The sequence below is a fragment of the Marmota monax genome, unplaced genomic scaffold (genome assembly GCF_021218885.2).
Source record: "Marmota monax isolate L192 unplaced genomic scaffold, Marmota_monax_Labrador192_F-V1.1 WCK01_AAM20220418_F8-fsc00080, whole genome shotgun sequence".
In the NCBI taxonomy this organism is placed as follows: Eukaryota; Metazoa; Chordata; class Mammalia; order Rodentia; family Sciuridae; genus Marmota; species Marmota monax.
In genome coordinates, this window is record NW_026694750.1 from 669,150 (window position 1) to 692,874 (window position 23,725).

Sequence of the window (23,725 nt, forward strand, 5' to 3'; positions counted from 1 at the left end):
CCAGGGCTGAGTACAAATACCTTGGGGGCAAGTGTTTTGAGTGGTAAAATCATTCAAATCCCCCCCCCAACCGCTTACTTTATGCGTGACCTTGGGCCAATTACCTGGCTTCTCTGAGCCTCTTTCCCCTTCAGGAAAGAGGAAATGGGGGGCGGGCTGTGTGCTGGGGTGGGGGGGCTGTGTGCTGAGCACCAGACCTGTATACAGCCCAGCCACAGCAAGAGGTGAGCAGGCGCAGCTCCTAGGGTTGATACATTCCCTCAAGTATGATCAGAAGAGAATGCCCCGGGGTACATGGGGCCACTGGAAGCACCACTTCTCCCACGTTCATGCTTCAAGGAAGGAGGGTCAGCAAAGGCTCCAGAGAGGCGGTGACACCTGATACAGGTCCTGACAGAGGAAGAAGTGCGCTCCAGGCAGCCAGCGCCCAGCTCGTGGGAAGGGATTCTGAAGTTTACAAATGCCAAGGCCACAGGGCACTGGGTTTGGGAACCAGCCAGGGGCTCCGGACCTGCCCCCCAAGCTCTCCTCCACACCTGCACACTCCCCCACACCAAGTGCCTCCCATTCGGTGGTCTGAACAACCTTTAATAGAACTGTCCTGTTTCTGATTGTCCCTCTCTCCAGAGGCATTGGGACAGGGTGGCCCAGTGCAGTGTGGACATGTCACCCCCCCCCCCCAGCAGGATCAAGTAGAGGATGTGGCTGCTGTGGCATTGATGTCTCTTCTGTTCCCTGAGAGGTTTTCTGAGTTGCTCTCTCCAGGGGACAAAGCTGTGCTCTCAAGACAAGAGCCAGGAGGAAGGGGCTTCAGAAGACCCAGGCCCAGGGTAGGAACGTGGCTCTGTTCTGGTCTCTGTGACGCCGCAAAGCTTTAAGTAGAATCCGCAGAGCTGCAGGCCACCAAGGCACTCTGGGGGCGGCTTCTCCAGCTGGAGTCTCTGTGAGCAGCGGGTGGCCCTGCTCCGCTCAAGTCCTGCCCTGGGAAAGCCTGGAGGAGGGGGGGCTGGGCTCATCAGGGAGGATGAGTCACAAAACCGGAAGCGATCTGTGTCTCCTGGGGCTGGACTGCAGGCCTCAGAAAGCCCCGCCCCAGGGGTGCTGTGTCTCTGGCTGGCGCTCTAGATCTCTCTGGCTGGCGACTGGCCTGGCGACCGGCCATTCCAAGAGCAACAGGAGGTCAAGAGCCTGGAGACTGAACCGGGTTCCTGGGGACCCCAAGGCCCCAGGGGCTGCTGGGCAGTGGTTGTCAGCAAGGAGGAACAGTCGGAGGGAGCCAGGATTGGCTAGTTAGGGGTCCACGAAGGAGACAGCGATATACCGGGTGCCCTTGGTGGTGGGGAGCCCCTCGTGGTAGTGCGTGAGCCGCCCGGGGTGCATCAGGGTCCAGCCCTTCCTGGGGGCTCGGATGGAGCAGTTGTAGCGCAGGAAGCGACAGCCCCCTCCCTGGGAGAGAGAAGTGTCAGTGCCCAGGGCAGAGCTGGCCCCCCCACACCCCCAACCCAACCGTTTTCCTATTCTCTTATGTCCCACTGTCTGCCACAGCCAAGTGGCCCTGAGCACAGCCAGCCTGGGGATGCCCTGTGGAGTGACAGACAGACACTAGCTGCCTAAGGAAGACACAGGTGGAGGGCTCTGGCCTCAGAGTCAGGCAGCCCTGGGTAACTGTTGCTCCACCCTTCACTAACTCTGGGGTCAGTGGGAATCCCTCCTGTAAAGTGGGAACGAAGCTACCCTGGCTGTGAGAAGTCACAGAGGAGGCAGAAGAGTGTCGGGCCGAGGTTCCAACCTTGTCACTACCGACAGGGGGGCTGTCCTGGGCGCCCCTGGCCATTACCCAGTGGATTCCAGGGCACCCTCACAGTTGTGACAACACAAAATGTCTCTAGGCACTGCTAATGGCTCCGGGGGGGGGGGGGGGGGGGGCAAAAACTGCTCCTGGCGGAGAACCCCCAGCTTAGGGAACGCCTGACACAGTCTCAAAAAATTGAACTGTTTTTGAACAGTTTTTACAAATTTTTTTGGCCCACCCCTGGGCCAAAAGAAAAAGAAAACCCTCAAAAATAGTAGCTTAAGGAGAAGATGGAGGCAAGCCTGGCCAGCTCCCTAACTGACCACATGCAGAGGCCCCCATGGGCCCAGAGGCCCCCACAGCTTCCCACCGTCCTCAACTCTCCCTCCAGCTGCAAGCCTGTGCCCCACACCTAGACGATGCCATACCCTGCCACTCCCAAGGCAGCCCTCTCCCTTCCCACAGGAGAACCCAAGCTCCCTATCACCTGTGGGGCCCTTCCTTGAGAGCTTATCGTGGCTCCCTGCACAACCTCAATTGTTCTCACAACTCACAACTCCAGGGAGCGCACTCAGACACAGGAACAGAGAGGTCAAGAAATGAGGCAAGGCCACAGAGCAATCTAGCTCCAGATCTCCTAGAGTTCAGGCTGTCCCCCTGAAAGTCCCCTCTCTCCTGCCAAGTAGTGCCTCAAACCCACCTCTTCCAGGAAGCCCCCTCCACACACCAGGCAGCCCTTCCCTCTGGCCCTTTGACCTGGCAGGCTCCTCTGCCTCAGTCACCTGCCCGATGCTCTCCAGCCAACCCTCGCTCTGCCCTGTGGCCTGGCCCCTGCTCACCTCGTAATCCTCCCCCACCCGGTTCAGGGCAATGTTGACGGTGAAGGTGGAGGCGTCATGGTGTGGCATCAGTGAGGGCTGCTCGTCGGGCTTGTAGCGGACCACAAAAGCCAGGTCAAACTGGGCCTGTGCCAGAGCAGAGGGACAGTCAAGGGTAGGCGCCAGTCAAGAGAAGCTGCCGAGGACCCGGAGGGGCAGGGTACACAGCAGGGCCCAGTCCAATCTGTTGGCATGGCAGCTCCCAGGGCCACCTCCTCCTCTGCCAGGAACAGCACTGGCACAGAAGAGCCTCAAGAAAAATATAGGGAAAGAGGGGCAAGGAGGGGGAGGAAAACAAAAGCAAGAATGCAAAAGGAGGGAAGAAGGAGAGAGAGGAGGAGGAAGGAACCTAACCCTCAGCACCCTCTCGGCCACCATGCAGACAGGCCAGGTGGACAGAACCACGGGGAGGAGGAAACAGCTGAGTGAGCAAGAGAGAGAGTGAGCCAGAGATGGGGTGGACACAGAGGGGCGATGGCACTAGAGAGAAACCCAGAGGCGGACTGGGTGTACCCGCAGGCCAACTGGGGGGTTCACTTGGTGGGCAGGTGTAGGAGCCAGAGTCAAGGTTTAAGGACAGAGGAGGGATTCAAAAGGGGCAAGGTGAGAAGCTAGAGCAGTGTCCTCCTGGGACCTGGTCACCCCAAGGCCCCATCTCCTGGCCCTGCATCCCCACCCCCACACTCCTATGATGGGGAGACCCTGCTCCTCCTGGTAACCACATATCCGGGCCTCTGCAGGAAGTTGGCGCTGCTGTCTGCCCACCCTCAACGGACCTCACCCCAGAATCCTGCCCACTCCATCTGGCCCCACCCTCCCCAGACACCCCACCCACTCACTTGGCCCCACCCTCGAAGGTACTCCGCCCACCACCTGGCCCCGCCCCTCCCAGACACTCAGCCCGCCCACGTCTGGCTGCATGGAGGGCGCACCCTGGTGTAGTAGCCCGGGTAGAGCTTCTCCGTCATGGGGGCGATGTACTCCACCAGGAACTTGTGCCACTCTCGCTCAAAGTTGATCTGGTTCATGTGGATGTCGATGGTCGGCACGTTTTCATAGCCGCCCTGGATGCGGTTGTCCTGGAAGTGACCAGAGAGAACGTGGCAGCAGAATTCTAGGACAGTCCCCCAGGTCCCCATGTCCTGGCATGTAGGCTCTGAGCCCCTCCCCTGGCCTGGGCATAGGATGGAGCTTCACTACATTATATGGCAAAAGCGGAGGGTTTTGCTGACGTAAGACCCCAAATCAATTGACTTGGGGTTAATCAAAAGGGAGTCTGGGTGGACCAGACCTGAGGGGGAGGGTCTTGGAAAGAGACTGTGGCTCCCATTGGCCTCAAAAAAGCCAGATGCCTTATGTCTCCAGCTGCAGGTACAGGAACCTGCCAGCCACCACATGGGCTTGAAACAGGACCCTGAGCCTCGGAGGAGACACCAACCCCATCTGACCCTCAACTGTAGCTTTGTGAGACTCTGAGCAGAGGACCCGGCTAAGCCAGATTCTGGCCCACAGAAACCAGGAGATGATAAATGGGTGTTTTCAAAGCCATTAAAAGTAAGCTTGTGGTCATTAGCCACATGAAACAGATAATTCGTTCCATGGGCTCATTAGCTCAGGTACTGGGGTCCAAGGATTGGCCCTGTCACTGGAGCACAAGAAACCCCAGAATGCATGAGCTATTCCAGTTCCTGGGTTCTGGAGACTTGCCCAGCCACCAAAGCACAAGGATTGAGCAGGCAGCCAGAACCACAGGACAGTCCAGCTGCCAGATCAAAGGCAGCCCAACCTTTGAGGCACACTGGCTCAGGATCTCCTGTGCCTTTACGAGCAGAGCCTGAATGTCCCAGGCAAGGGCGGGGACGGGATTCCCGCTCCAGAGAACACATGTCCACCAGGCCCTGCAGAGGATGGCTGATGAACCTGGCCCTGACCACCATGTCCTGAGGCCCCTCACCCCACACTTGCCTATTCCTCTCCTCTTCCATGCACAAGTCAGGCAGGAAGCTGAACCATTCTAATAATAAGCCAGGACCTAAAACCCCAGCAACTCACAGTTAAGGCAGCTCAAAGTCACACAGTGGTAACGGCTGCTTGGGGACCAACCCTCCACCTCCAGTCTCCCATTCCCTCTATTCCTGACTGCCTTGCAGGCACCCCAGCCAGCGCTCCTAAGTGAAGAGTCCCAGAGACACTGGCTATGTAGCCAGGAGAAGAGCCCAGAAAGCAGTGCGGGCGGAGGGGCAGCCCCTGCAGGCCGGCCCCGGCGTCTGGAGCCCTACCTTGTTATCGCCCATCGACCACTGGCCATAGTGCTCCATCTCCTCCACCAGCTCGTCACAGGCTGCCTCAGTGAAGATGGGGAACCAGTAGACATCGGGGCAGGGCTGGAGAGAACGAGGGCCCAGTCTCGGGGGGCTGCAGGGCGACCCCTGCATCTTCCCTGTGATGCTGAGCCTGCTGCAGGGCCCCTAGGGAGCTCCCGTCCACTACACCTCAGAGCCCTCTGGGACCCCTGAGTGACCCTGAGCAGCAGTGACTCTCAGACCAGGTGAGCTACTGAAAGTGGGAGACAGAGCTCAGAGATGGGCTTGCCCAGCCAGCTCACAGAGCTACCAGCACAGGATCACAAAGGAACATGCACACCCAGGGAGCGGAGGCCGAGGGCCCAGGGGAACGGCCACAGAAGACAGGACAGACAGCCACTCCTCAACTGGCACAGGGGCCACAGCAGAGACCCATTCAGACGTGTTTCCCTCCGCATGCCTCGGCCAGGGAAGAGGCCTACAGGCCCTGAGGCCCCTGCAGGCTCAGAGAGGAAACGTCAGCAGGGAGGGCCCATCCTGCCACCAACTCCTCTTGCCACCCTTCACCCAGCAGCAGGCGAAGGCCAGCAGAAGGTGAGGGCCTGGCAGCAGGCCAGAGTGTGAATATCTGGAGCTTACCGTCTCCACCAGCTTCCCCGCCAGGGCCTTGGTGTAATTCTCATGGATGTACTTCTCCTTCCAGTCCTGTAGGGCGGGAACCAGGCTGGGCCCTCGGGTCTGGCCTGAGCCAGGGGCTCACCACTTGCTCAATCCACAGGACATTCCAAGAAGGGAGCTTCTGACAGGCTCCTCAACACGTAAGTGGCTACATACACGCTTGGGGTAGGTAGGTGCTCACTTGTGCCCACGTGTGAGGGTGTGCTATCTAGGCACCCAAGTGTGCCCACAGGAGATGGTTTTAATTATACTTTTTTTTTTGGGTGCTGGGGAGATTGAACCCAGGGCCTTGTGCATGTGAGGCAACCACTCTACCAACTGAGCTGTATCCCCAGCCCAGGAGATGGTTTTTGCACACGTATGAACATGCCTGTCTGTGTATATGTGTATGTGCAAAATGCCCTTGTCAACTATAAGCTCCCACCATCTAGGAACATTGTCACAACTGTCTCCTTCAATCATTATGATGCCCTCAGGGACAAGACAGGCTGAGGTAGCATACCCATTCTACAGCCAAGACAAACCAAGACAATCAAGGCCCCAAAAGGTGAGAGGGTCTTGACCAAGTCAGAGTTGACAGATCTGGGCCTCAAAAGAAGGCCTCTGAGGCCTGGTCCCTCCTCCACTAGGTGGCACTGTCTCTGAGGGACCTTCCTTACCTGAATTCTGCCCTTACCAGCCCCCAGGGCAGAGGGAGGGGGTGACACAGGTAGCCTACAAGCCACAGGATCAGGGAAGTCCCTTTTGTTCCCAGCCCTTTCCACCCACCCCAGGACTCACCTCGGGGTTGCTGAACACCTCCCAGAGATCATTGTGGAGGTGGGTAGTCTGGTAGCTGTCCAGGGAAAGCAGGTGGCCAAAGGTGTGTCGGTTGGTCAGGAACATGAACACCTCCTGGGGACAACAGGCATGATTGAAGAAGCCCTGGCCCACCCCTCCCCTGCATGTCCCCAGGAGGGGCAGCGATGCTGCCAGTTTCCAGTTCACAAGACTAGGGATAGATAAGTGCAGGTTGCCCCTGGGCCTAGGACCAGCATCCAGGAGGCAATCGAGGAAGGCTTTAAAATTGTTTAAAAGGACTGGAGATAGAGTTCAGTGGTAAAGTGCCCCTGGGTTCAAACCCCAGTATCAGAAAAAATCATCACCGGGGCTGGGAATGCAGCTCAGTGGTAGAGCACTTGCCTAACACACGAGACCTGGGTCCATCCCCAGACCCCACTAAAAGAATCACCAAGAAACATGGGGAGGGGGTGCTGGGAAGCAGAGATGGAGTGTGGGGCCCCCTGGATACCTTACTTAGATGACATTTAGGGGGAAGTTTCATTTCCTTTAGGCTTTGACAAAAATATAAATAATACAAACAGTGTGAAAACTGAGTCCACCAAACGGTCCCTGTAGATCCTTGAGGACCACCCTCAGGCGCAGTGGCCCTGGTGGCCTCTGAGTGACCCTGCTGGACCCTCAGGTGCTTCCTGGCCTACAGTGCAAGGTAGCCCACTGAGCAGGTCAGAGCTGGGGGCCAGCTCCCCCTGCCCACAGACCCCCATGGCCACCCAGCCTCACAGACCTGCTGCCGGACGTTGGCACAGAAGGCCATGTCTGGGTCCAGCTTGCTGTGGTGGAACAGGTCTGTGTGCTGCAGCTCAGACCGCAGGGCGCTGCCCTTGATCAAGTAGATGCTGGAGATGTAGGGTACGTTCCACACACCACTGAGGGCGAGAGAGCAAGACGGTGGGGGTCACAGGCTGGTGGAAGGACTTACAGGCCAGGGGGAAAGGGAGGTCACAGGCTGAGAGGGCATCATACTGTGGATCTGAATCCCCTACTCTGGGCACGTGGGCCCAGAGCAATTGTCAGGAAGTCTTTCTTTGTGTCTGGCTGCAGTTTTCATTGCTTGAGGGTCAAGACAAATTTGAGGGCAACCAGGTCAGGAGTCGCGGGGAGGGAGCCTCGGCCAGCCCAGAGGGAAGATGGAAGAAGGTGGCCCACCCCACAGGCACTCACACGCGCCGCCCCTGCACGATGTCCACGTAGTCCTCAGAGCGGGCATAGTAGCCATCTGCGCTCATTGCCCCCCAGAAGTTGGACCACAGCCTCCCGTGGCGGGTCATGAGAGGGGCAATGACGTTCCTGAGGAAATGGGCGTCTTAGTGGGACAGGAAATAGACCTGACAGGGATGGGGTTGGGGGCTGACACCTGCTCACAGGGGTACCTAATGGGGTGGGGGTCTGCCTGGAGGGTCGTGTGGCTCATCAGCTCCCTCCTCGCCACAGGACAGCCATTCTCTACCAGCCCACGGAGTCCCCAGGCTCGGGTCCCATAGCCCAGGTCACAGGCAAGCCCAGGAGGAGGCGGAGAAGCCAAGGGGCTCCCACCCTGCACAGGCTTCTCCTGAGCGAGGAGGGCTAGGGCCCAGCCGGGAGTGCCCACCCCAGCCTCACTTGTTCTGCTCGATTAGCAGCCTCAGGCTGTTGGGCTCGGTCAAGGCCACGTCTGCGTCCACGCTGAAGTAGTAGGTGCAGGCCCTGTCCTGCCGGCACAGGTCTCTGCAAGGAAAAGGAGGACTCCGGGTCGGCCAGGCTGGTCCTGGAGCCGCCCAGCAGCTGCCCACAACTGTGACCATGATTTGGCTTTACAGTGTACCAGCTGAAGGGCCACGGAGAGGTCAGCCAGCCCTGGGGCAGACCAGCTGCCACAACGGTCCAACTCCCAGACTCCCACCCTCGGCTTCCGCACTTACAAGACAGAGGCTTAGAGCCTGGCAACCGGCATCGAGTGCCCTGAAAACCTGGTACAAGGGACAGCACAGGCCACCAGACAGGTCCCCACCACGCTCAGGGCAGGGGAGAGGCTGATGTTGGAGGGCATTTTGGTAACGGGGGCTGGAGGTGTTGGTCAGTGGTAGAGCACTTGCTTAGCATGAGGGAGGCCCTGGTTTCCGTCCCCAGCGCTGCAAGTGAATAAATCAACTAAAAAGCGTGTCCTTTTCTTTCATCTGATCAGGGCTCAGCAATCTACGGTCCCTGGTCCAAATCTTCCCACTGCCTGGCTTTGTACCGCTTATGAGTGAAAAAAATGATGTTCTGTGTTTCAATGACTGGGGCAGAAAAAAGAACATCAGAAGATTACGTGGAAGTCAAACTTCAGTGTCCCTAAATAAAACACAGTCCCACTCATTCATTACATGACATCTGTGACTGGCACTGTGCTGCAAGGACTGAGCCCAGCAGTTGCAACCGATGACCCCACAAAGCCGATTGGCAAATCCGTTTACACTCTAGTGCTTTGGAGGAAGTTGGCCAACCCTGATCTGGAATGTCCAATTCTTCTACAATCAACACAAACTACTTGCGTCTTTTTTTGTGTGTTTTTGCCTTTTTCATAGTAAAGGAAAAAAAAATCAGAAGTTGTTTTCCTTAATGTCAGCTTTTGTCATTTTCTGACCCTCCAGCTCTTCCTCTTTTCCTAGTTTTGCTTTCTGCACCCAAATGACAGTGTTCCGCCTGCCTGAGAGCCCGGAGGTTGACAGGAAAGAGACCATTTCCCTATGTGACAGATGGGAACTCTGAGGCCCGGGAAAAGGCCGAAACACACTGGTCCCCCAGAGCTTCTGGGCTCCTGATGCCCGGCCTGCGGCTCCTGACACCACGGCCCATCTGCCCGCCACGGTCAGCGCAGACAACCACGGCCTGTGACTCACGCGCCCATGTTCCTGGCATCCGCGTTGGCCAGCCGCACCTCGGGGCCCACCAGCTTCACGGACTGGTACTCGCCGCCATGGGCTGCCAGGAACTGCTCCACCTGGGCCTTGTGGTGTTGCTCCTGGGGCAGGCGGCAGGGGGAGGAGAGGACTCAGGTTCCACCCCAGGGACCACAGCCCCACGGTCACTGCCGGGCTGTTCCCCATCACCTCGGCACATGGCTGGTTACCTGCGTTCCCAACTGCAGACCTCTGCCCAAGCCAGGCCCTCTGCCTGGATTGCCCTTCTCTGCCATCTTGGGGCATCCTCCCTGACCAGGCCAGGCCTGCAGGCCTCTTCAGGACCTCTGACGCCAGAACAGCATCCCCCCCAGCCCCAGGCCCACGCACAGAGACACAGTCCACGCGGGCCTGGGTGCGGCTCAGGAAAATGCTCTGTTACAAATTGCACCACATGACCCTTGGCCACAACCTGGCCAATGAGAGCCCAGACCAGGAGCCCTGTCATAAGATGTGCGGAAACAGCAGAGTCTTCAGGCTCGAATTCAAGGTTCAGACCAACCGTGGCCCTGTCATGCTGAGTGTGTGACCCCGGACAAGTCCCTTTGCCTTCTCCACTTCAGCTTGCTCCTCTACAGAAGGGCAGCACATCCCTCCCCAGGTCACCGTGAGTCAGACACAGCACACAGTAGGTCTCAAGACCACCTGTGACAGTTCTCCTTTTCTATACAGCTACAGCTCATGGGTGGGCCCTCCAGGGAGGCTGAGAGCCTCGCCAGGCAGGGCCCACACCCCTTCTGCTCCTGGGGGTGCAGGAAACAGGCGACATGCATGTTGGTGACCTAGGCAAGGAGCTGAGCTGCGTCCCTGGGGGCAGGGTGCACACTGGAGGGGTCGAGAGCTCTCTGAAGTGGGAGGCTGCAGCTGGCTGAGAAGACTCTGGAAGACAGAGCCCGGCAGAACACACGGCACTGGGCAGGAACTGGCTTCACAGCCGGGAGATGGTCAGAGCAGAGGTGAGAGGCAGGAGGAGAGGTAGAAAGGAAGGAGCTGGAGTGGAACCAGGCCTACTCCCCACAGAGCAGCCTCAGGCCCTCCGCGGTTCCCCGGGAGGAACCTAAGGAGCAAAATCCAACTTGACATCATAAGATCAAATTAGAAAGCATTAGCTGGGGCAGCATGGGAGGGGACAAAACGAAAATGACAACAGCTAAGAACACCTACTATGTCGCGCCTCTTACGCACTAGGTTCTTTTTTGGAGGTGACCTTCTTAAACCCTGCAGCAATTCTATGTGATTGGTGCTATTATGATCCCTACTTTATAGTTGAGAAACAGAAGCCCAGAGAGGTTGAGGGATGTGCCCAAGGTCACCCAGTCAATCAAAGCAGTCTTACTGGGATTCATGCCCAGCCCTCTGACTCCAGAGTCAACTAGTGATTTGGGGTCACTGCCACATCCACTTCCGTTTGGCTCAGATAAGCATGGTTCGGTCAGATCCTCAGAGGGCTCAGGCCAGCTCATGACGCTGTCCCCTTAACCCCCAGCCACATGAAGACCCTCAGGGTGCCACACGAAGACCCTCAGGGTGCCTGCTACTCACATGGTTGTGAATGAAAAGCCGCATCCGTTTCCGCGGGTAGTGGAGCCGCAGAAGCCGCTGGAAGAACAGGGACAGGAACGGCGTGGGCTGCTCTATGAACACCCCGACCAGGACCGTGGGCAGAGCTTCATCCTGCGTGGGGGAGGGGTGGCTAAGGGTCCAGGAGCTTCCAGACACTATGTGGCCACCAAGTGGCCAGTGTGGATGCAGCCAGACACGGGGTGACCCCTTCACTTCCCACCAGAGCCGACGTCTGTTCCAAAACCATCTGTTCCTGCCCCATCTTGGGGCACTGAGCCCTGTATGTCCCTAAGCTCAGGGATGGCCATAGCCTCACCCCAATGCCCTTGAGGCTGCGAAGGCCCTCGTCACACACGGTGCAGCCCGTCTCAAAGGTCCAGAACCGAGGGATGTAGTTGCCCAGGTAGTTCAGCTGCAGCTGTGGAGGGGACACGGGAATGAAGAGGAGCCTGCCCACCGGCCTCCCCGATCAACAGTCATGAAGGGCCCTCCCTGCGTCCCTGGTGAGCCCTCTCCTGCCCTGAGTGGGTCTTGGTGACAATGTCCTATCCCTCAGAGTGCACAGAAGCTGTAGGGCGGTGTACAGGGAGAACTTGGTGGTCACGGTCCCCATCCCTCAGAGGTTCCAGGGGAGCAGACCCCAGTGCAGTCAGGAAACCTCAATCTTTTACACACTCCCTTCCTCCCTGTCCTGCAATTCTGATGCAGGTGGCCGAGGACAGACAGAGAAAAATGTTAGGAGCCATGGGCCAGTTCCCCAGGAGCCACTTAGGTCCATCCTGTCCCCAGGCATAGCGTGCCCCAGGCCCTTGCACGGCACCATGAACACGGGGACCATCTGTCCTCTTTGCAACTGACCATGACTTGGCCTCCGGTGTAAAAAGTCAATAAATGCCCACGGAGAGAGTAAAGGACTCTGCCCCTGGCTAACATTGTGACAGCGCTGGCAGCACTGCTGAGGCCCACATGGGGACAGTGGACTCCCAACTGAGCACAGGAGGAATGGACTCAGATGCGAGGTGGAAGCAGGTGGCCCTTCTCCCAGATGCTGGGCTCCTCCCTACCTTGGTGGGCCCGTTGCCGTGGATCAGGACCGGGAGTGTGTCATAGGCCAGGTTCCGCGCTCTCACGTGGCCCATTTCAAACTTGAGCACCACCTCATCTAGGGGTCAGAAAGCAAAGTGCCATCCAGGGTCAGACCCAGAAGCCAAGCCCAGGGGCCAGCAGGTGACATCATGTCACCTCTCTGAGCCTCAGTTTCCTCATCTGTAATGCGGGGCAAATCCCTTCCTCATAGGTGAGTGGGAGGACCCTGTGTCCAGCCAGCACTTGGCACCACAGGGGCACGTGGCGTGAGCACAGAATCCACGAGCCCACACCTATGACGTCCTAATGGAACTAGAAGTGGGGACCGGAGAACAAAGCCCCAGGACACCCCAGCTCCAGTCACGAGAGGAGCACTGAGAATATACCAGGCAAACCAGGAGCGCTGGGCGGGGAGATCCCTGGTACTCTGCACGGAGGGAAATGGGGGGACGGCTGCAGTCGGTATAAAATGCACAGAGGTCTTTTCGTCTCAGTGGCCTGACAGGATTCAGGGAGGGAGGCCTTCCATGGGGGTAACCATGAGGACAGCCCCTCTGTGCAAGCTCCCAAAGGCCAAGGGAGTGGCCCAGACCAGCTTCTCAACCCAGAGCCTGAGAAGCCACAGGCAGGAGGACGATGGTTCTGCATTTCGCTTTTTCCTCTTTTTTTTTTTTTTTAACTGGGAATGAACCCAGGGGTGCTCTTCCACCGAGCCACACAACCCAGCCCTTTTTATTTTTTGTTTTGAGACAGGGTCTAAGTTGCCCAGGTTGACCTTGAACTTGCGATCCTCCTGCCTCAGCCTCCCGAGCCACTGGGATTACAGGCGAGCACCACTGTACCCAGCCGTTTCCCATTTTTAAAGATAGGAAATGGGAACTCGGGGTGTGTGTGTGTGTGTGTGTGTGTGTGTACAGGGAGAGAGAGTCACGCCGGAAATCACCCAGCAAGACCCGTGACAAAGCAAAGCAACGTCATCACCAGCCCCGGACATGAGCCCAGGCCAGAGGTGTCTGCCCCTTCAAGTGCTATCCCTCCTCTCCCTTCCGGCGCAGTCATGGACCCCAACCCAGGAATCCTTCACCTGGAAGGTGGGAGAGCAGGGAAGAAGGGGGCCCACCCAGAAGAGGGCTCCCACTGACCCCAGGGGCCGCTCACCCAAAGCTCCGTCCAGGTTCTGGAAGATGCGGCAGCGGTGGTCCAGGGTGATGTTGATCTGCTCCTGGGGGAAGGAGGGGACCAGGTGCAGCAGACACAGGCCCTGGCTGAGGCCGGGGCCTGAGCACACAGTGGGAGAGCCTGTCCCCCACTTCTCTGCCTTGGCACGTGACGGCAGCCCTGAAGAGGCCAGCCAGCAGCCATGCCCTGGGGTCTCTGGTCTTGGGGGTCCATTCACAGAGAATCAGAGGATCTCAGAACTGAAGGAACGGAGGAAGGGGCTGCTCCTACCACAAGGCTGATGGCCACTGTAATGACCAATGCCAATCACCAGTCTAAGTACCCTGCATACACACATTCATCTCATCCTCACCACACCCCTGGGGAAAGGACTCTCGCTTCATTGTACAGTCAAGAACCTAGCCATGCTGATCTCGGACCCCAGCCTCCAGAACCCTGAGCACTGCTTAGACGCCCCTCGTCTATCTGTTACAGCTGCCCAAGGGGTTAGGCCACCGACCCAGCGGCCCGGGCCCAGGGGGACGGTGAGCAGTGCAGCCTGGCCAGTGGGACCCAGAGACAGGACTCCCGGCCTCCTCTCTCTGGCCACCGCCAGCTCTTACCCTCTTCTCTGGGTCCAAGAAGATCTTAGTGTAAAACAGCTGCTCACTGTCGCTGTCCTGGCCCTCCCACTGGGCCACCAGTTTGCTGAGGCTGGGAGCATAACCAATGAAGCCTGGGTAGTCGCAGAGGTGGGGGGACATAGAGACAGACACTTAGCTTCGGGCCTCTAAGCCAAGGGCCTCCCCTATCCCCTAACTCACCCACCTCCCAGGCTTTTACCTACATGCTCTGCCTCCTCCCAGCAGTCCTCCTGGACTGGAGGAGGGCAGCTATTTATGTCACTAACTGATGAGTTCCCAAGATCAATGGTTCCCACCAACCTGCACCTACTCAGTGCTGAGCACCTACTCAGTGCTGAGCACCTACAGGTGCTGAATAGATGGACTGCACCGGCCCTGGGAGAGTGGAGTTGGGGGGGATCCAGGCTTGGACCCCCTTTTATATACTGATCTGGTAAAGTTAGCCCAGAGGAGGGCAGGGGCTGGGCCAACGCCACACAGCTCTCTGGTGGCTGAGTCCTGGCAAGTGGGCAAAGCCCACGCGGGCTCCCTGGTTAGGGTGCAGCCTTCGAGAGGCGAAGAGAATCCGCACACCTTGGCCCCTGGCCAGCCAGGTCATCTGCTGGGCTAACTCTCTGAGCTAAGGACACAGTGGCTGTCAGGGGCAGACCTGCTGCTGACACAGGCCTGTGGATTTTATCCTTTGCAGCAGGAAGTCACTGAGTGACAGCACGGATTCGGATCCTCTTAAAGACCTCTGGCACTGCTGGGTGGAGAATGTACTGGAAGGGGATGAGGCCGAGGCTGGCAGAGCAGTTAGAAGCTGACTACAGAGGGCCAGAGGTTGGGGGGGGGGCACAGGGCCTGCAAGGTGGGGAGTGTGACCCCACAAGGGCAGGTTCAGGCATCCTGAAGAGTCGAGAGGCCTTTCAGACACATGAGTGATACAATGTGAGAAGGACGAGAGGTGGGGACATCAGGGGAGAAAGCCAGTGCGACTGCAGGTTTTGACCTCGCAGCTGAGAGGCTGTTTAATGAGGCCACCCTTTGCAGGGGAGCAGGCTGAGGTTAAGACTCTTCATGATGCTCTGCATCTGTGGCCTGTGATAGATCTCACCCAAGGGGCCCCTCAGGAGGGCAGGGTCAGGGGGCCCCTCTGCAGGGTGCTATGCTCACCCAGGCCTCTCACCTCCAGAACCCAGGAACCTCTTGCCATCAGAGACCACCGGATACTTGGCCTCCAGCCTGCGGTCTGGGTAGATGAGCTCCTCCGCGGAGAAGACCACCTGGCTCTTGGCCTGCCGGAACTTTTTGAGGAGCTCCCGGGGCCCCGAGGCAAACACCACATCGTAGCTATGGCCAGAGCAGGGAAAAGAGATGAGCAGGGGTCCGGGGGGGCACCAGCAGGAGGGGACAGGGACCAAGGTGCCCCACAAATCCCTTCTCCCTGCCAGCCCTGGGTCACCATCTAGGAGACGTATCTGATCTGCCCATGGGCTCCAGCCCAGCCTGCTACTTCTCCACCCCAGTGATGCACAAAGATGATCCCCATAACCCACGTCCTTGTCACATTCAAAACACACCAGCTCTGGATGTGGTAGCACAAGCCTGTAATCCCAGTGGCTGGGGAGGCTGAGACAGGAGGATCGTGAGTTCAAAGCCAGCCTCAGCAAAAACAAGGTGCTAAGCAGCCCAGTGAGATCCTGTCTCTAAATAAAATATAAAAATAGGGCCAGGGAAGTAGCTCAGTGGCTGAGTGCCCCTGAGTTAAATCCCTGGTGCCCCCCCAAAAAACCCACACTGAGCAGGTCACCCACTTCCATCTTCTGACCAGGAGTGGGAGTGGCCTACACCAGATGGTCCTATCCTGGGGTTCATGGATCCCCTAAAGCCACAATCTTGGCTCCTGATGTGCAGGGAGGGCCTCGGTTTAGAATATTCCTCTCTCGGGCTCTGGTGAGGGTGCAGTCAGGAAGCTCTCTCGGCCACCTACCTGTCTGTGAAGAGAATGACCAGGTCCTCCTGGTCTGCATGCTTCTCCAGAGCTCTCTTCAGCAGCCGAACCTTCTGCCCGCCCCCTGTCGACGCCCCCTGCTCCACACTCCAGTCCTCCCCCAGGCCCAGTGCCTGTGGAGAGGGCCCCTTAACATTAGCTTTTGGCAAAGAAATATTTTCCCAGTCAAATTCCCACCTGCAGCAGAGCAGCAAACATCCTGACTCCTGTTTGCTCAGCCCCTCTGGGCCTCCCCTGTGGAAAAACCCTTCTACCCAGGTGTGAGGCTGGCCTGGCCCCCAGGGGTCCCTGACCACCCCTGGCCAATCAGCGGGTCCGATTCCTCCCGCCTTTCCAGGGCCAGGTTTGAGCATGTGACCCAAGCATAGTCTACCAGCCTTCCTGGGTCTATTCTGTTGAAATTTAGGAAAGGCTTCTTGCTCTAATGCGTTGAGTCTGCGGCAATGTCACCTGGCCACCGTGCAGAGGAAGCACGTTTGCAGGTGAAGACAAGCAGAACGTAGACCCAGAAGGACAGGGCCCTGGCTCTGCTGAAACCCCAGAGCCACCTAGGCCTGAAGCAAACCTCTTCTTCAACCTCATCCTTGTGAGCTAATGCATTTCCTTTCTGGCTTCAGGCCAAGCTCTGGGGAGGGAGTGATGTCATCGGTCTTGTCCACCACTCCATCCCCAGTTCCCACACGGGGGACACAGAGAAGCACCTGCAGGACTAAGCCCCGTAGACCATGGACAGAGAACACCAAGCCCATGACGGGGACTCAGAACAGTGCTCACAGGGAAGGTCCCCAGATCACTGTCCCAAAACGTCCCAGGGTCATCTGTGGAAATGCCGATTCCCAGAGCCTGCCCATTACCCAGGCCCCCCTGGGTGAGTCTCCTGTGGACTTTTCCAGTCTCGCCTCACCTCTTGCTCACCTCCTAAGAAATTCTCACGCTCTGTCCTTGTCCTAGCTAGTTTTCATCCTTCCGCCTTCTGGAAGCCTCCCTGTGGCCCCAAGTCTGTCTCCGGGGCCCTGGCAGTGTGGGATTCTGCCACCACCCCTTGCTGGCTCTACCTTGCCCAGGAAGCCCCTCACCTGGATCTTATAGTTGAAGAACTGAGCTGAGCGCTTGAAGCGGCGGAACCCCTCGGTCTCTCTTGTGGCCACCGTGAGGACTAGGAGGTTGTCTGTGGGCAGAGAAGGGCGTGTTGAATGGGAATAGAAGCTGTGGGGAGTTGATGGGGAGCAGGGGGTCACAGTGACCTGTCCAATCCTGGCAGCACGTGCCTTCATGTCAACCCAAGACCCACGTCGGAGGGGGTGCACCCAAGATTACTCCACGGGTTAGTGACAGAGCTGGGACAAACCCAGGCCTCCCTGCTCCCTCCCAGGACTCCTAGCTGGTAACTACCAATGTGTCAAGCAGTGTCCACAGGTGAGGTGTCAGCACCCTGCCGTGAGGAGCTGAGCCTCTGGCTTTAGGGGGCTCAGGCCCCCACTGGGTGGGGAGAAGGATTCGTTCTGACCACCAGAAGGTCTCTCCAGCTGATGTTGGACGTTAGCCCAGGATGGCAAACACGAGGTCCAGCGGCCACTGCTCTCACGCCCACGCCCAGCACAGACACTGCTACTCCAACAGGCCTCACCCAGCTGGCTCAGAGTGGGAACGGACTTGAACTCCCTGTCGGTCCACTACTGACTCAGGGCCACAGCAGCTGCTACCTTTGGACAAGGGACCTCACCCAGGCTCTGCAGTGAGGCTTCACTTCTCCAACAGAACTTGCTGGAAACAGCTCCCCAGAGAGCACGTCTGGGAGCCCCAGGGAAGCCCTCCCAGACTCGCTGGGAGACTGTGTTCTCTGAGAAGCGGGATCTGGAGCTGGCCTGCCTGCTCAGACCCCTGGCTGTGCCCCTGCCAGCTGTGAGACCTTGGGCAAGTCCCTGTCCCCCCCTGAGACTCGGCTTTCCCCTTATAAAGTAAAAACAATGACACTACCTGCCTCCCAGGCACTAGTCAAGTAAGACCAGGCACGTGAGATCCTCTAGGGGACGCTCAGCACACACCAAGAGCCATGGCCAGCACTGGCCAGCACTGGCCAGAGAGGCAAATGGCACTCGCCAGGCCAGGCACTGTGCTTATCCAGGCTCTCCTCCGGCCAGGGCTCTAGCCACTGGGCTCCGCCCCTTCCAACTGCCTCCCCCTGTGTCCCTTTTCTGAAGTCTAGGGCTAGTAACAATGACAGCCCTTTCCCCCCCACCACCTCTCTGAAGACCTCGGACACCGCCCTCTCTGGCTGCTCATTGTTTCTGTGGGGGCTTAGCTCCCTCAGCACCCTGCTGTTCTGCTAAAGATTAACCAAGATTAACCAGCAGCCAGGCCAGCAGCAGGCAGGTAAGGCTCCACCCCAGTCAGGAGGGGCCTGGGCTCAAAGAACAAAGGGGGCCATCAGGCCAAAGTGGTGGAAGCTGAGCAGCCTGCAGGCTCTGGCCCCAGAGCAGGGGTGGGCAGGAGCCGGCCGGGTGGGTAGGAGGAGTGGGTGCTTCCCCCTTGACCCCAGGGGCCAGGAAAAGGGGGGCTTCTCACACTTGGGAAGGGCTCCCCTCAACTCCTGCCAGGATGACTGTCTCCCCCAGGTGAGGAGAACCATCTACCAGCTCTGAGGCCCTCCTGCCAAAAGGGGGCTGGGGGGGGGGGGACAGGAAGAGTGTCACATTTCACCAATGGAAAAAGCCAGCTTGTGTGATTCTGGACTCTGGGAAGAAACCCGGCTGCAGGGGCGGGAAGGGGAACCGGGGAGGGTCTCAGGCTCCCTTCTCCAGCTCTGCTTCCAAAGGACAGTGACTTACTGGCTCACCATTCACTTTCCACATGCCACGTGCCACATGCCACCCTAAGCACTTTATTCACACTAAACCCACTCTGAAGTTAGGAAACGGGCTGGGTGGCGTCTAGCGTGCCCCAGGGAGCCAGGATATGGTGGCACCAGGGCTGTGCCACAGCAGCCTGACCCGGCGTCCCCTCTCAACCTAACTGCATGCACTGCCCAGGCCTGGCACAGTGACCAGGCCACCTGCTCTGAGGGCCCCGTCTTTCCCTCTAAGGAAACTGTCTAGCTGGGTCACAGTGAGGTCCCCGCCATGCCAGACCCTCCTCATGTGCCTGTCCCTCTCTCACTCTCGTCTGCTGCCAGTGCCCACCCTGGGGCCCTAAAGTCCTGGGCTCCCTGGGCTGTGGCAGTGCCTGCTTCCCCAGCCAAGGGTGCCACGAGGTCACGTGGCTCAGCGGTTTCTGCACACCAGCATGGGAGGCTGTGACAATCGATGGCCTGAGGTCTGCAGTGGGCCCAGGAGCCTGGAGTCTTCCTTACTTTCCCAAGTGATTTCGGTGTCAGCCACATCTGGGAACCAGCAGGCCAAGCCGTCTCCAGTCCTCTGGGCTCCAATGTGGGGTGGGGAGGGGCTCTCAGCAAGAGATCGCAAGTAAGGCCTCTCCTAAGGGACCCTGGCATCAACCCCAACACCCCCCAAGGAAACAAATGCCTCAATGACCCAGGTGCACTCCATTCCCTTGTCCTGTCTGCGGCAGCCACAGCTCTCCTAGGGAGGCCCCGAGCCCAAGGCCTCCAGGAGGCCCTCTTCAGTCTCTCCCCTTACCTAGCCACCCAGCTGCTGAAGGACTGGGACAGACCTGCTGCTCTTCCCTTTGTGGGGCCAGGGTCACGCCTTTCCTTCCTTGGCCTCCCTCGCCTCCCCCTAGCTGGACAGTTGCCAAGGCGAGATGTGCTCCTGTCAGGCCCAGAGGAGCACCCTCGGGAGGTGAGTTTAAAGAGCTCCAGGGGCCGAATCCCCAAGAGAAGCCACCTGCTGCTGTAGTCCCCATCACCTCAGCACCCTCCGCCTGCAGCAGAAATGAGACACAGAGAGGCTAAATGCCTGCCCAAGGCCACAGACCTTGGCACAAGATGGGAACCAGTTGGCTAGCACCCCAAACGCCATGCTCTTAACCTCACCCAGGACTCCAGAGACTCCCCGCTACAGACTGAATCCAGCATTTCCAAGGCTTCTCTCTGGCCTCCCCAGGGTGGACATATGGTCCAGGTCTGTTCCCAATCCCTGGTCAAGCTGGCTAGAGCTCTGGACAGCCCTCAGGGTGTCAACGTGGAGACTCAGCTTGGGCTTGGAGATACCAAGGTCCGCCCACCTGCTTTCTGTCTGCTCAGCCACTGGCCTTGATCTCAGGCCAGGGGCCACGTTGGGCCTGGCACCAGAGAACTAAGCACCCCCCCTCCAACTGCTGGCTAGAGTCCAGCAATGATTTCCCCAGATGGATGAACCTGCGATCCAGCAGGGATAAATGAGATGCAGAGGGGGAGACAGACAGGCTCTCTGGGCCGGCTTTCCCCAGTCGCAGTATGGGAATAACATGGAAGACAGCACTTCCTGCAGAGACTCCACGAGGAGCCTTGGGCCAGGCTGTCAAGTGCTGGGCAATGGGAGCACCTGGGTTCTTGTCTGAGGGAGGAGTCTCCCCTGAGAAAAGGGGCCATGCAGGGGCGGGCGCTGGCCTGGGGTCAGAGTGGACAACAGCCACCCTCCTGAGAACGAGAGTGGCAGACAGAGGCTGGGCAAGGGGGCTCCGGGAGGCGGGTGGGAGAGCTGAGGAGGTCCTGAAAGAACAGGGCCTCTGGGGTCCCACGGGGAAGGCTGAGACCCAGCCTGACTGAGCTGGCCCTGTCCTCCCCAGCAGCTCCAGCCCGGGCAAGGGAAAGGGTGGTCAGTGTGTCCTCTTCAGGCATGGTCAGGACACACCCAGGCTGCTCTCTGGGGAGCAGGAATGAAGAAGGCTCCTCCCAGCCCAGGCCCACCCCAGGCCTTGACTAGGACTAGTATAAACAAGGTCCAGCAGAAGGGCAGACAGAAGTGGGGATCCCTGTGCCTGGGGCCTCCCTGGTTCTGGCTGCCTTCAGGCACCTCAGGACCCAACCCATCCATCCCGGCTGCCTGGCTCCTGGCACTCTTCCAACCCCTTCTGTGGAACAGCAAGACTGGGAACCCCACCCAAGCCCAGCTCACCTCCCCAGGGGCTCTGACCTTGCCAGGTGTCCTCCCCTCCCCGTGGAAAACCAAGACCTGCAGGGACAGGCATGGGCCTAAGGAGGGTAGGAGATGGGCCCCAGGGCCTGGGGGCACCTGGACTCACTCCCTTGGGGCACCAGCATCTGCCTGTGCACTGCTGCTCTGTTGAGGGCCTCTTCCATCTGCTACATTGGTCCACAGGCTCCCCGAGGAGGGCAAGGTCTCCTCCCTCAGACACAGGGCTCCCCGGGAGCAGAGAGTCGTGTCTTCCCCATCAGACAAGGCTCTACTGAGGTGAGGAGCTCTGTGTCCCCTCTGATTGGAGGACCCTTCAAAGTGACAACTGCCCATGTTTCTCTCCCTGTGTCAAGTTCATGGATGTTCAGATGAGAGGTTAGACACGAGCCAAGAGCACCCCACCCACCACACTCCCCAGGTCCCACCTCAGGCCCGGCTGAGTACCAGAAGGGCACGGGTCACAGTCCCTGCCCTAGTCAACACTTCCTATCCCAGCCACCTGACAAGGTAAGGCAGGAGCTGGCCTCCCTGGGGGCTGATGACTGACTGTGCCTTCCCTGACTCTGGTCAGTGGGGGGCTCAGGCAAGGCCTGCAGGGAAAACAACCATCCCATTCTATTCTGCCGTTCAGCTAGGGGGAGCCGGCAGGTTCCCCACAAGCAGCATTTCCAGGTAGAAGCCTTGCAATCAGAGATGGGGACCAGCAGGAAGGAGCTGTGGATCTGAGTCCCAGACACTGAGGGACCCCACCTGAGACCAGGCGTTCAACCTCTCAGGGCCTCCATCTTCCCACCTATAACTGAGGCTAGTGATTCCTCACCTATCAAGAGTCTAACGGGGCTGGTGGTGCAGCTCAGAGGGAGTGCATCATGCATCAGGAGTGAGTGAGGCCCTGGGTTCCACCCCCAGTGCTTCAAACAGTCTAGATGAAGCAAGGGACGGACAGCCTTGCTCCTGCACATCAATGGGGCCTGCTACCTGCTAGGCACTTTACCCTGATGAGCTCAGCAACATCCCCCCAACCCCAGCAGCAGCACCCTCTATGCTGGCCGCCCTGTATCTCCTTTGCCCTCCTCCTGTCACCCACTGCAGTGGGGGTGCCCGAAGCCCTGCCATCAGCTTGGTCCATCTCTGACTCACCTCTCTGGGCTTTAGTGTAGGCAGCCGTATTTTCCCTCCTGGGAATGGTCTGAGGTGGAGGAGGCCCACATCAGCAGAAGCAGGGAGAAGTAAGGCTCAGGAAAAAGAGGCTATCATAGGGCTCATGGCTCCTGACCAGTGAGTGGCCCCAGGCTGGTACAGGCCCCTGCACACACCACCAGCTCAGGCCTGTGCTCAGCATCTCTCTAGGGGGACTTCTTTGACCCATCTTATGCCCTGATGGACTTCTCCAGGAAAGGTGGCAGCCCTGGCCCAGGACAGGAAAGGCCATTTTCCGAGGACCTTTACTGGGGCGAGCATTGAGCTGAATTCTCACACACTGGCCTTGTCCTCTGGAATCCTTCAAGAGCTCTAGAAGTGAGATATTATCACCCTGTTCTGTACCTAGGACACTGAGCCTCATGGAGATGCCGAGGGCTTTACCACTGAGAGGTACGTGGTTCTGGGTACAACCTAGCACAAAGAAGGTGCCTAAGAAATGGGGTTCCCATCCCCCTTGGTCCAAGGGTCACAGAACCCAGTTCCTTCTGCTATCCCAGCACCCCTCACGCTGAGGATGCTCCCAGATCCTCCAGAAGGGTGAACAGGGTGCCATGGAGGGCCAAGGGGAATGGGTACCAGGGAGGCTATGGCCAGTGTGACTTGGCTTTGATCAGATGGGCTCCTCAGAGCTCGCCGGTGCTCACTGGGCAGCCCTGGAAATGGGCCACACCAGGGAGGGCTGAGGAGGACAGAAGTCCCATTGGGATAGTGGAGCACACCTGGAAACCCAATCTGCCTCGGAGAAGTAAAGAGGCAGGAGCCTGAGGGTCCACACAGACTCAGAGCTGCTCTAGGGCTGGGCAAGCATCTCACCTGTCTGTGCCTCAGTTTCCTCACATGCCAACCAGAGAGAGGAAGAGCAGTCTAGCAGGAGGCTGGGCAGAGCACAGAGGAGGGGGGGGGGGCTTAAAGCGCTCCACAAACCTGAACCACACCTTCACCTCCCCATCACCGGCCAAGGCCTAGTAGCTCTGGGCTGGGCCCTAGAAACAAGACATACCTGGGGTGACTCCTGATCAGAGGCCCACAGCTATGCGACCTTAGCCAAGTGATCAACTCTGCGGCCTCAGTTTGCCAAGCTAGGAAATGGAGACAATAGAAGGAAACAGGTCCCAGCGCAGTCGCCGGTGTCTGGCCCTAGTAGCCCATAAATAGTAGCCAGTGTGGGTTATCATTGTCCTGTCTCCGCTGAATGGGACTTCAGCTGTCACCCTGTCCAGCCCGCTGCACGAAGGTGGGAACCTCGGCCCCAAGAGGGGAAGTGATTTGTCCAAGTCACCAGCGGGCAACTGGACAAGCCGCCGGAGCCCAGCCCTCGCTCCAGGCCCCGGGTCCACACCGGTCCTTTCGGGGCAGCAGGGACACCCCGGCCCGCTCCCTCGCGCCGCGCCCGCCCCGCCCCGGCCGCACCCTCACCCTCCGGCTTCGTGTCGCCCTTCGCGGGGGCCAGGAGCAGCCAGCCCAGCGGGGCCAGGAGCAGCAGGGGCCGCATGGCGGGGTCCGGGGACGGTGTGCGGGGCCGGCGGCTCTCACAGGACTGGAAACTTCGCGACGGGGCCGGAGGCTGCCACGCACTGGGCCCGCCCCGGGG

At 58.8% G+C, this 23,725-nt stretch overlaps 1 protein-coding gene across 1 annotated transcript; it reads right to left on the reverse strand.

The window, feature by feature from the left end:
* Positions 1-567: 567 nt before the first annotated feature.
* On the reverse strand, positions 568-23,709 carry Plod1 (procollagen-lysine,2-oxoglutarate 5-dioxygenase 1). Its single transcript, XM_046424903.2, has 19 exons — positions 23,551-23,709; positions 16,933-17,024; positions 15,836-15,969; positions 15,032-15,195; positions 13,843-13,955; positions 13,220-13,283; positions 12,040-12,137; positions 11,292-11,393; positions 10,955-11,086; positions 9,353-9,474; positions 8,094-8,198; positions 7,656-7,781; positions 7,219-7,360; positions 6,432-6,545; positions 5,613-5,678; positions 4,950-5,054; positions 3,603-3,749; positions 2,632-2,757; positions 568-1,446 (listed from the first exon to the last, which is right to left on the reverse strand). The coding sequence occupies exons 1-19, from the start codon at positions 23,624-23,626 to the stop codon at positions 1,291-1,293; spliced, it is 2,184 nt and encodes a 727-aa protein (XP_046280859.1). The 5' UTR covers positions 23,627-23,709; the 3' UTR covers positions 568-1,290.
* Between the last annotated feature and the right edge of the window lie 16 nt (positions 23,710-23,725).